Source organism: Centroberyx gerrardi, unplaced genomic scaffold (assembly GCF_048128805.1).
Source record: "Centroberyx gerrardi isolate f3 unplaced genomic scaffold, fCenGer3.hap1.cur.20231027 Scaffold_59, whole genome shotgun sequence".
Lineage (NCBI taxonomy): Eukaryota > Metazoa > Chordata > Actinopteri > Beryciformes > Berycidae > Centroberyx > Centroberyx gerrardi.
In genome coordinates this window covers 104566-117065 of record NW_027605193.1, presented here as the reverse complement: position 1 = coordinate 117065, position 12500 = coordinate 104566, and the positions used below count along the sequence as shown (strand labels likewise).

The window sequence follows — 12500 nt, the reverse complement described above, 5'->3', positions numbered from 1 at the left end:
ACACACCGCTGCGTTACCTAGGAAACACACACACCGTTGCATTACCTAGGAAACACACACACACCACTGCGTTACCTAGGAAACACACACACACCGCTGCGTTACTTAGGAAACACTCACACACCGCTGCATCACCTAGGAAACACTCACACACCGCTGCATCACCTAGGAAACACAACTAACCCTACCTCCTTTTATCATCATGCCATAATTTTTTGTTCTCATTTTTATCAGAATATTGTTGGGCGACTTCATGCAGCGACACTGAACCACTGAACCTCTGAACCACTGAACCTCTGAACCACTGAACCTCTGAACCTCTAAACCACTGAACCTCTGAACCTCTGAACCTCTAAACCACTGAACCTCTAAACCACTGAACCTCTGAACCTCTGAACCTCTAAACCACTGAACCTCTAAACCACTGAACCTCTGAACCTCTGAACCTCTGAACCTCTAAACCACTGAACCTCTGAACCTCTGAACCTCTAAACCACTGAACCTCTAAACCACTGAACCTCTGAACCTCTGAACCTCTAAACCACTGAACCTCTGAACCTCTGAACCTCTGAACCTCTGAACCACTGAACCTCTAAACCACTGAACCTCTGAACCTCTGAACCTCTAAACCACTGAACCACTGAACCTCTGAACCTCTGAACCACTGAACCTCTAAACCACTGAACCTCTGAACCTCTGAACCTCTAAACCACTGAACCTCTAAACCACTGAACCTCTGAACCTCTGAACCTCTAAACCACTGAACCTCTGAACCTCTGAACCTCTAAACCACTGAACCTCTGAACCTCTGAACCTCTGAACCACTGAACCTCTGAACCTCTAAACCACTGAACCTCTGAACCTCTGAACCTCTGAACCACTGAACCTCTGAACCTCTGAACCTCTAAACCACTGAACCTCTGAACCTCTGAACCTCTAAACCACTGAACCTCTGAACCTCTGAACCTCTAAACCACTGAACCTCTGAACCACTGAACCTCTAAACCACTGAACCTCTGAACCTCTGAACCTCTAAACCACTGAACCTCTAAACCACTGAACCTCTGAACCTCTGAACCTCTAAACCACTGAACCTCTGAACCTCTGAACCTCTGAACCACTGAACCTCTAAACCACTGAACCTCTGAACCTCTGAACCTCTAAACCACTGAACCTCTAAACCACTGAACCTCTGAACCTCTGAACCTCTAAACCACTGAACCACTGAACCTCTGAACCTCTGAACCACTGAACCTCTAAACCACTGAACCTCTGAACCTCTGAACCTCTAAACCACTGAACCTCTAAACCACTGAACCTCTGAACCTCTGAACCTCTAAACCACTGAACCTCTGAACCTCTGAACCTCTAAACCACTGAACCTCTGAACCTCTGAACCTCTGAACCACTGAACCTCTGAACCTCTGAACCTCTAAACCCCTGAACCTCTGAACCTCTGAACCACTGAACCTCTGAACCTCTAAACCACTGAACCTCTGAACCTCTGAACCTCTAAACCACTGAACCTCTGAACCTCTGAACCTCTAAACCACTGAACCTCTGAACCTCTGAACCTCTGAACCACTGAACCTCTGAACCTCTAAACCACTGAACCTCTGAACCTCTGAACCTCTGAACCTCTAAACCACTGAACCTCTGAACCTCTGAACCTCTAAACCACTGAACCTCTAAACCACTGAACCTCTGAACCTCTGAACCTCTAAACCACTGAACCTCTGAACCTCTGAACCTCTGAACCTCTGAACCACTGAACCTCTAAACCACTGAACCTCTGAACCTCTGAACCTCTAAACCACTGAACCACTGAACCTCTGAACCTCTGAACCACTGAACCTCTAAACCACTGAACCTCTGAACCTCTGAACCTCTAAACCACTGAACCTCTAAACCACTGAACCTCTGAACCTCTGAACCTCTAAACCACTGAACCTCTGAACCTCTGAACCTCTGAACCACTGAACCTCTGAACCTCTGAACCTCTAAACCACTGAACCTCTGAACCTCTGAACCTCTGAACCACTGAACCTCTGAACCTCTGAACCTCTAAACCACTGAACCTCTGAACCTCTGAACCTCTAAACCACTGAACCTCTGAACCTCTGAACCTCTAAACCACTGAACCTCTGAACCACTGAACCTCTAAACCACTGAACCTCTGAACCTCTGAACCTCTAAACCACTGAACCTCTAAACCACTGAACCTCTGAACCTCTGAACCTCTAAACCACTGAACCTCTGAACCTCTGAACCTCTGAACCACTGAACCTCTAAACCACTGAACCTCTGAACCTCTAAACCACTGAACCTCTAAACCACTGAACCTCTGAACCTCTGAACCTCTAAACCACTGAACCACTGAACCTCTGAACCTCTGAACCACTGAACCTCTAAACCACTGAACCTCTGAACCCCTGAACCTCTAAACCACTGAACCTCTAAACCACTGAACCTCTGAACCTCTGAACCTCTAAACCACTGAACCTCTGAACCTCTGAACCTCTAAACCACTGAACCTCTGAACCTCTGAACCTCTGAACCACTGAACCTCTGAACCTCTAAACCCCTGAACCTCTGAACCTCTGAACCTCTGAACCACTGAACCTCTGAACCTCTAAACCACTGAACCTCTGAACCTCTGAACCTCTAAACCACTGAACCTCTGAACCTCTGAACCTCTGAACCTCTAAACCACTGAACCTCTGAACCTCTGAACCTCTAAACCACTGAACCTCTGAACCTCTGAACCTCTGAACCACTGAACCTCTGAACCTCTGAACCTCTAAACCACTGAACCTCTGAACCTCTGAACCTCTAAACCTCTGAACCACTGAACCTCTGAACCTCTAAACCACTGAACCTCTGAACCACTGAACCTCTAAACCACTGAACCTCTGAATCTCTGAACCACTGAACCTCTGAACCTCTGAACCTCTAAACCACTGAACCTCTAAACCACTGAACCTCTGAACCTCTGAACCACTGAACCTCTGAACCTCTGAACCACTCAACCTCTGAACCACTGGACCTCTAAACCACTGAACCTCTGAACCTCTAAACCACTGAACCTCTGAACCTCTGAACCACTGAACCTCTGAACCTCTAAACCACTGAACCTCTAAACCACTGAACCTCTGAACCTCTGAACCTCTAAACCACTGAACCTCTGAACCACTGAACCTCTGAACCTCTAAACCACTGAACCTCTGAACCTCTGAACCTCTAAACCACTGAACCTCTGAACCACTGAACCTCTGAACCTCTAAACCACTGAACCTCTGAACCTCTAAACCACTGAACCTCTGAACCACTGAACCTCTGAACCACTGAACCACTGAACCACTGAACCTCTGAACCACTGAACCTCTGAACCACTGAACCTCTGAACCTCTAAACCACTGAAACACTGAACCTCTGAACCTCTAAACCACTGAACCACTGAACCTCTGAACCTCTAAACCACTGAACCTCTGAACCTCTAAACCACTGAACCTCTGAACCTCTGAACCACTGAACCTCTGAACCTCTAAACCACTGAACCTCTGAACCTCTAAACCACTGAACCTCTGAACCACTGAACCTCTGAACCACTGAACCACTGAACCTCTGAAGCACTGAACCACTGAACATCTGAACCTCTGAACCACTGAACCTCTGAACCACTGAACCTCTGAACCTCTGAACCAGTGAACCTCTAAACCACTGAACCTCTGAACCTCTGAACCTCTAAACCACTGAACCTCTGAACCACTGAACCACTGAACCTCTGAACCACTGAACCTCTGAACCACTGAACCACTGAACCACTGAACCTCTGAACCTCTGAACCACTGAACCTCTGAACCTCTGAACCTCTGAACCACTGAACCTCTGAACCACTGAACCTCTGAACCACTGAACCTCTGAACCACTGAACCACTGAACCTCTGAACCACTGAACCACTGAAACACTGAACCTCTGAACCACTGAACCTCTGAACCACTGAACCTCTGAACCACTGAACCACTGAACCTCTGAACCTCTGAACCACTGAACCACTGAACCTCTGAACCACTGAACCACTGAACCTCTGAACCTCTGAACCACTGAACCACTGAAACACTGAACCTCTGAACCACTGAACCTCTGAACCACTGAACCACTGAACCTCTGAACCTCTGAACCACTGAACCACTGAACCTCTGAACCACTGAACCACTGAACCTCTGAACCTCTGAACCACTGAACCACTGAACCTCTGAACCACTGAAACACTGAACCTCTGAACCACTGAACCTCTGAACCACTGAACCACTGAACCTCTGAACCACTGAACCTCTGAACCACTGAACCTCTGAACCTCTGAACCACTGAACCACTGAACCACTGAACCTCTGAACCACTGAACCTCTGAACCACTGAACCACTGAACCACTGAACCTCTGAACCACTGAACCTCTGAACCACTGAACCTCTGAACCACTGAACCACTGAACCACTGAACCACTGAACCTCTGAACCACCTGGTCCAGACTGATGAGTCTCCTTCCTCTGTAAAGCAGGAAGTCCAGACCAGAAACACAAAAACCTGGAGCCACGCCAAACTGTCTGCTGAAGGTTCATTATTAATAAAAATGTAATATAATAACACCAGCAGCATCCTGAGGTGAAGCACACACACACACACACACACACACACACACACACACACACACACACATTGATCATGTTGAGGTTGGTTTGTTTAATTCGCTCTGTTACAGCAGTAAGCTCCACCCATCACCTTAAACAAGCGCATCCTCTTCTAAGAGAAGACAGGATGTGATGTCACAGAGCGAGTCATCCATTTCCTGGACAAACAGACTCCAGCCCCTAGCAACGACCCCTGGGGCCTTAGCAACGACCTTTCCTATTCACTTCTGTTTCCTCAGGAAGGATCCTTCAAGTGTGTGTGTGTGTGTGTGTGTGTGTGTGTGTGTGTGTGTTTGTGTGTGTGTGTGTGTGTTTAGTACAGAGAGCCTATATGTCATCTCCTCCCCTGTTGGTTTATCATGACATGTTCTAACATGCTGTGTGTGTGTGTGTGTGTGTGTGTCTCTCTCTCTGTCTGCCTTTTCTCTGCAGCATGAGATCTGACTAGACCCTGAGGCGTGCACGCACACACACACACACACACACACTTATGTCTGTGTGTTTTATTAAAGAATCTCAGGTTGTTGATGCGTCACTTTCAGGAGAACATCGTTCTCTCCAAAAGAATTGGAAGAAGTGAAAAGGTTTAACTTGGAGATCTTTCTTTGATATTTAGTCCTAGATGTTACTGATCTGATAGTTAATGAGGTAGCCGCAGTCTGTCAGACAGTAGCCAGTTAGCTGATAGTTAACAAGGTAGCAGTCTGTCAGACAGTAGCCAGTTAGCTGATAGTTAACAAGGTAGCAGTCTGTCAGACAGTAGCCAGTTAGCTGATAGTTAATGAGGTAGCCGCAGTCTGTCAGACAGTAGCCAGTTAGCTGATAGTTAACGAGGTAGCAGTCTGTCAGACAGTAGCCAGTTAGCTGATAGTTAATGAGGTAGCAGTCTGTCAGACAGTAGCCAGTTAGCTGATAGTTAATGAGGTAGCCGCAGTCTGTCAGACAGTAGCCAGTTAGCTGATAGTTAACGAGGTAGCCGCAGTCTGTCAGACAGTAGCCAGTTAGCTGATAGTTAACGAGGTAGCCGCAGTGTGTCAGACAGTAGCCAGTTAGCTGATAGTTAACGAGGTAGCCGCAGTCTGTCAGACAGTAGCCAGTTAGCTGATAGTGAACGAGGTAGCCGCAGTCTGTCAGACAGTAGTTAGCTGATAGTTAACGAGGTAGCCGCAGTCTGTCAGACAGTAGTTAGCTGATAGTTAACGAGGTAGCCGCAGTCTGTCAGACAGAAGTTAGCTGATAGTTAACGAGGTAGCCGCAGTCTGTCAGACAGTAGTTAGCTGATAGTTAACGAGGTAGCCGCAGTCTGTCAGACAGTAGTTAGCTGATAGTTAACGAGGTAGCCGCAGTCTGTCAGACAGTAGCCAGTTAGCTGATAGTTAATGAGGTAGCCGTAGTCTGTCAGACAGTAGTTAGCTGATAGTTAACGAGGTAGCCGCAGTCTGTCAGATAGTAGCCAGTTAGCTGATAGTTAATGAGGTAGCCGCAGTCTGTCAGACAGTAGCCAGTTAGCTGATAGTTAACGAGGTAGCCGCAGTCTGTCAGACAGTAGCCAGTTAGCTGATAGTTAACGAGGTAGCCGCAGTGTGTCAGACAGTAGCCAGTTAGCTGATAGTTAACGAGGTAGCCGCAGTCTGTCAGACAGTAGCCAGTTAGCTGATAGTGAACGAGGTAGCCGCAGTCTGTCAGACAGTAGTTAGCTGATAGTTAACGAGGTAGCCGCAGTCTGTCAGACAGTAGTTAGCTGATAGTTAACGAGGTAGCCGCAGTCTGTCAGACAGAAGTTAGCTGATAGTTAACGAGGTAGCCGCAGTCTGTCAGACAGTAGTTAGCTGATAGTTAACGAGGTAGCCGCAGTCTGTCAGACAGTAGTTAGCTGATAGTTAACGAGGTAGCCGCAGTCTGTCAGACAGTAGCCAGTTAGCTGATAGTTAATGAGGTAGCCGTAGTCTGTCAGACAGTAGTTAGCTGATAGTTAACGAGGTAGCCGCAGTCTGTCAGATAGTAGCCAGTTAGCTGATAGTTAACGAGGTAGCCGCAGTCTGTCAGATAGTAGCCAGTTAGCTGATAGTTAACGAGGTAGCCGCAGTCTGTCAGACAGTAGTTAGCTGATAGTTAACGAGGTAGCCGCAGTCTGTCAGACAGTAGTTAGCTGATAGTTAACGAGGTAGCCGCAGTCTGTCAGACAGTAGCCAGTTAGCTGATAGTTAATGAGGTAGCCGTAGTCTGTCAGACAGTAGTTAGCTGATAGTTAACGAGGTAGCCGCAGTCTGTCAGATAGTAGCCAGTTAGCTGATAGTTAACGAGGTAGCCGCAGTCTGTCAGATAGTAGCCAGTTAGCTGATAGTTAACGAGGTAGCCGCAGTCTGTCAGACAGTAGCCAGTTAGCTGATAGTTAATGATGCTATTTTCTTGGCCTGGTCTACTGCTACTGCTACTGGTATTATTACTTCTACTTGTAGATTAATAATTTACTACTACTAGGTTACTCACTACTCCTACTACCCTTAGCTATTGGACATCAAAATCAGTCAGTAGCTACATCAATCAATCAATCAATCAATCAATCAATCAATCAGTAAATGCATGATAAAACCGTTTTTTAAACATTAAAGCAGCTTTAAAGGAAGAATAGCTGTTGTTTTTGCTTGAGATAATGGCCATTTAAATCAATCATTTAATCAACCAATTGACCTATCAATCAATCAATGTTTAGAAGGAGTACTTTTGGACGTTCAGCCTTCTCTGTCCGAGCCTCGCAGCACTGGAACACTCTGCCCACAAATGTAAGGACCTGCGCTGCCCTTGGACTGTTCAAAAAAACTCTGAAAAACTGGCTCAAAGAACACCAGCTGTACCCAGAACTAAATCTCCAGCTCCTGTGTGAACCACCTCCATTTATTCAAGTGTGGACATGCATTTACTGATTCTTTTTAATGCTGCTGTACTGTTAATGTTTCCTAACATAATGTACTGTTTTTTTCTTTTTTAACTTTATTGTAATTGTTATGTTGTTGACCTGCCCGGGGACTACAGATGTAAATTAGCCTCTTGGCTAACTCTAACACATTTACATTGAAGTGTGAACTAAAATGTTGATTGATGTGTACTGTCCCTGCCAAATAAATCTTAAAATAAAAATAAAATAAATAAATAGGTACCTTTGATGGAGGAGGCGGTGGGTTCAGGGACCAGAGGGAGGAGGAGCAGCAGGAGGAGGTAGACCAGGGAGAAACCATTGTACCGGAAAACACAGGCTGCAAATAAACACATCAATCAATACATCGAGCAATCAGTCCATCAATACATTGATCAAAGGTGTTATTACAACCAGGGAAAACCTAGAAATGCTCTGGAAAATAATAAATGTCCAAAATATTTTGAAATATGGAGATTTATTGATGATTTTCCATGGATGGATGGATTGTTGGCATAAGACTGAGAAGCTCTAAGATCTGTTAGCTTTAAAGAGATAAGAAGCTCTAAGATATGTTAGCTTTAAAGATAAGAAGCTCTAAGATCTGTTAGCTTTAAAGAGATAAGAAGCTCTAAGATATGATAGCTTTAAAGAGATAAGAAGCTCTAAGATATGTTAGCTTTAAAGATAAGAAGCTCTAAGATATGTTAGCTTTAAAGAGATAAGAAGCTCTAAGATCCGTTAGCTTTAAAGAGATAAGAAGCTCTAAGATCCGTTAGCTTTAAAGAGATAAGAAGCTCTAAGATATGTTAGCTTTAAAGATAAGAAGCTCTGAGATATGTTAGCTTTAAAGATAAGAAGCTCTAAGATCTGTTAGCTTTAAAGAGATAAGAAGCTCTAAGATCTGTTAGCTTTAAAGAGATAAGAAGCTCTAAGATCTGTTAGCTTTAAAGAGATAAGAAGCTCTAAGATATGTTAGCTTTAAAGATAAGAAGCTCTAAGATATGTTAGCTTTACAGAAATAAAAAGCTCTAAGATCTGTTAGCTTTACAGAAATAAGAAGCTCTAAGATTTGTTTTATGTTAAATTTCTTCCATTTGCTCGATTCTTATTAGTTCTGTTTTGCTCTGCTGTATCCTGTTACTATTTGTTGCTGCAACGACCCGGTTTCTCCACAGGATCAATAAAGTTTAATCTAATCTAGTCTAATCTAATCTGATTTGATGTAATCTAATCTAATGTAGTCTAGTCTAATCTAATCTGATCTGATCTAATCTAACCCTAATGTAATCTGAACTGGTCTAATCTATTTCCTGTAATCTGATTTAAAGGAATCGTCATGAAGCTGCAGGTTTTCAGTTCAGCTCTGATTCACTGCTGCTTTACCGAAAACCTATTTTAGTCCTGAGGGAGAGAGAGAGAGAGAGAGAGAGAGAGAGAGACAGAGAGAGAGAGAGACAGAGAGAGACACAGAGAGAGAGAGAGAGAGAGAGAGAGAGAGAGAGAGAGACACACACAGAGAGACAGAGAGAGATCGACAGAGAGAGAGAGTGTGTGTGTGTATGTATTCCGTGATATTATTGTAGAGTAAACATGTGAGTCAGAAATGGAAGGTCAATATTGAAAACACACACACACACACACACATACACACACACACACACACACACACACACACATATATAAACAACAGTCATACAGATACGGACATCCAATGTTTGGAAATGTCTTCCTTTTCCCCCACTACATTTTATTTACAGCATAGTAGTGTGTGTGTGTGTGTGTGTGTGTGTGTGTGTGTGTGTGTGGAGGTGGGAGGGTGGGAGGGGGGCAGGAAGAGTGTGCACCCTTGTTAAGTTTCCCCCTCCCCCAACACACACAAATTGGTTCCACTTTCTCAGGTAACAACATCTGTTCGTACTGCTGGCTGTGTGTGTGTGTGTGTGTGTGTGTGTGTGTTCTGTTGACTCGGGGGGCCATCTGAGACTCAGCAACGAGCCAGAAACACACTCCTCCCTAACCGCACACACACACACACACACACACACGCTGCCTTCCCCCACTCCCTGGAATGTGAGTCTTCGCTGCTTAAAGGGAAATTTCACCAAAAACAAGAAATCAGACTCAGTCAGGTTATGGAGAGTCATTGAGCATTATGGGAGGTTTTGGGGGTTACTGGAGGTTTTGGGGGTTACTGGAGGTTTTGGGGGTTATGGTTATGGGAAATGTAGCAAACGTAATGTAGAAGTGTAACAAAAGGTCTGGACAACTACAGAAGGTTATGAAAGATTTTTAAAATAATAATCAATGATGAAAATGTGGGAATATTCCTTTAACCTAATGTTAGCACACACACACACACACACACACACACACACTCTGCTCGCTGAGCATCTGGGACACACATGTCACATCACTGACCTCTGACATCACTAAAGGTCACCAGGTTCATCCTCTACTGCTGCAGGAACCCAAAACCCACAGAGTACTAATACTAATATCCAGAGTACTAATACTAATAAGTTAAGATAAGATAAGATAAGATGCACTTTATTGATCCCCTTGGGGAAATGTAGGTGCCACAGCAGCAATTGAAGGACAATACCAAAGAAGTAAAGTATGTCAAGCACAGGTAATAAAGAAATAAAGGAAATAGCTACAAACATAGAATAAAGGTAGTGAACATAATACACAACAATAGAGACAATATAGTGCAAATAATGCAAATAAATGCAAATAATAAATGCAATTGGGATAGTTCCATGGATATATTCCTGAGGTACATAGTGTCCCTGTGCAATAGTCAAGAGTTCAAGTTATTAGTGCCGGTTAGGGATCCAGGGTCCAAATGATTGTGCAGGTTGGGTGAAGGGTGGGGGTCTGGGGTCTGGGAGATGGTCCTGGGACCAAGTTGTAGTTGCAGTGTGGGGGGAGGAGCCTGAGGTGCTCTGTCCTGCAGCGTGGGGGGAGGAGCCTGAGGAGCTCCGTCCTGCAGCGTGGGGGGAGGAGCCTGAGGCGCTCCGTCCTGCAGCGTGGGGGGAGGAGCCTGAGGCGCTCCGTCCTGCAGCGTGGGGGGAGGAGCGTGGGGGGAGGAGCCTGAGGCGCTCCGTCCTGCAGCGTGGGGGGAGGAGCCTGAGGCGCTCCGTCCTGCAGCGTGGGGGGAGGAGCCTGAGGCTGAAGCTGCTCCTCATCAGCCTCAGCTCATGGTAGAGAGGGTGAGAGGGTGAGAGGGGTTCTCCAGGATGGAGGTGATCTTCCCCCTCATCCTCCTCTCTGCCTCCAGACTGTCCAGTTTGAGTCCAACAGCAGAGCCGGCCTTCCTCACCAGCTTGTTCAGTCTGTTGGCTTCTCCTGCCTTGATGCCGCCTCCAAGCACACCACAGAAGAAGAAGAGACCGGCTGCTACAGACCGGTAGAACATCTGCAGCAGCCTGTTGCTCACGTTGAAGGACCTGAGTCTCTTCAGGAAGTACAGCCTGCTCTGTCCTTTCCTGCAGAGCCTCGGTGTCCGACCGGTCCAGTTTGTTGTTGAGCTGCACTCCTAGGAACCGATAGGAGTTCACCATCTCCACCTTCTCCCCCTGGATGGTGACGGGGTTTGGGGGCTTCCTGCTCCTTCTGAAGTCCACCACCAGCTCCTTGGTCTTTGTGATGTTGAGCCGGAGGTGTTGTTGTCGCTCTCCACCGGCTCTCTGTGTTCCTCCATATTGTCCACCATGATGCAGCCAACAGGAGGAGTCGTCAGAGAACTTCTGTAGGTGGAACGATCCAGAGTTGAAGTCCGAGGTGTAGAGGGTGAACAGGAATGGTGACAGTACAGGTCCTTGGGGTGCGCCGGTGTTGCCCACCACCTCGTCTGACAGGCAGCCCTGCAGCCGGACGTACTGCAGTCTGCCGGTGAGGTAGTCCGTAATCCAGTCCACAAGGTTTTGGTCTACCTAGAGAGCTTCTCTGCCGGCAGGGGGGGCCGGATGGTGTTGAAGGCACTGGAGAAGTCAAAGAACATGATTCTCACAGCGCCCCCTGGCCTCTCCAGGTGTGAGTAAGCCCTGTGGAGCAGGTAGATGATGGCGTCCTCCACTCCAATGTGGGCTTGGTATGCGAACTGCAGGGGGTCCAGGGAGCCAACCACCAGGGACCTGAGGTGCTGCAGAACCAGTCTCTCAAAGGTCTTCATGACGTGTGAGGTCAGAGCGACTGGCCTGTAGTCATTGAGAGCGCTGGGACGTCCTTTCTTGGGCACCGGGACGATGCAGGAGGTCTTCCACAGCTGGGGCACCTTCTTCACCTTCTTCACCTTCTTCACCTTCTTCAGCCTCAGAGAGGTTGAAGAGGTGCTGGAACACTCCTGCCAGCTGCCCAGAACACGCCTTGAGCAGCCTGGGGTTGATGCTGTCTGGACCCTTCCCAGACTACTAATATGTTTTAATATCCAGAGTACTAGTACGTTATAACACAGTACTAATATGTTTTAATATCCAGAGTACTAGTACGTTATAACACAGTACTAATATGTTTTAATATCCAGAGTACTAGTACGTTATAACACAGTACTAATATGTGTAACTACCAGTCCAGAAACTATACAGTAGGGATGGGACGATATATCGTAGTACGATAATTCGCGGTGTAAAATCATGACGATGTGTCGGACGTTCAGCCTGTGAGCTGCAGTCTGCTGGCTGTAACCTGCTGCCTCTCCTCCACCTCCTCCTCCTCCTCCTCCACCCCCTCCTACTCCTCCTACTCCTCCACCTCCTCCTCCTCCTCCACCTCCTCCTACTCCTCCACCTCCTCCTCCTCCTCCTCCACCCGTCACACAGTTTGACCAGCAGAGGGAGCAACAAACACTTTGCAGTGCAAAACCGTGAAGCCAAGCGGCAGCCCTGGAGGAGA

The 12500-nt window shown here is 46.6% G+C and overlaps 1 protein-coding gene across 1 annotated transcript in view; it reads right to left on the bottom strand.

The window, feature by feature from the left end:
* LOC139924279 (piezo-type mechanosensitive ion channel component 2-like) overlaps positions 1 to 12500 on the bottom strand; it is an 87341-nt gene that overhangs the window by 72965 nt on the left and 1876 nt on the right. The window contains exon 2 of the mRNA XM_078282277.1: positions 7849 to 7944. Within this exon, the coding sequence (XP_078138403.1) occupies positions 7849 to 7944 (96 nt within the window). The remainder of the gene's footprint in view (positions 1 to 7848; positions 7945 to 12500) is intronic.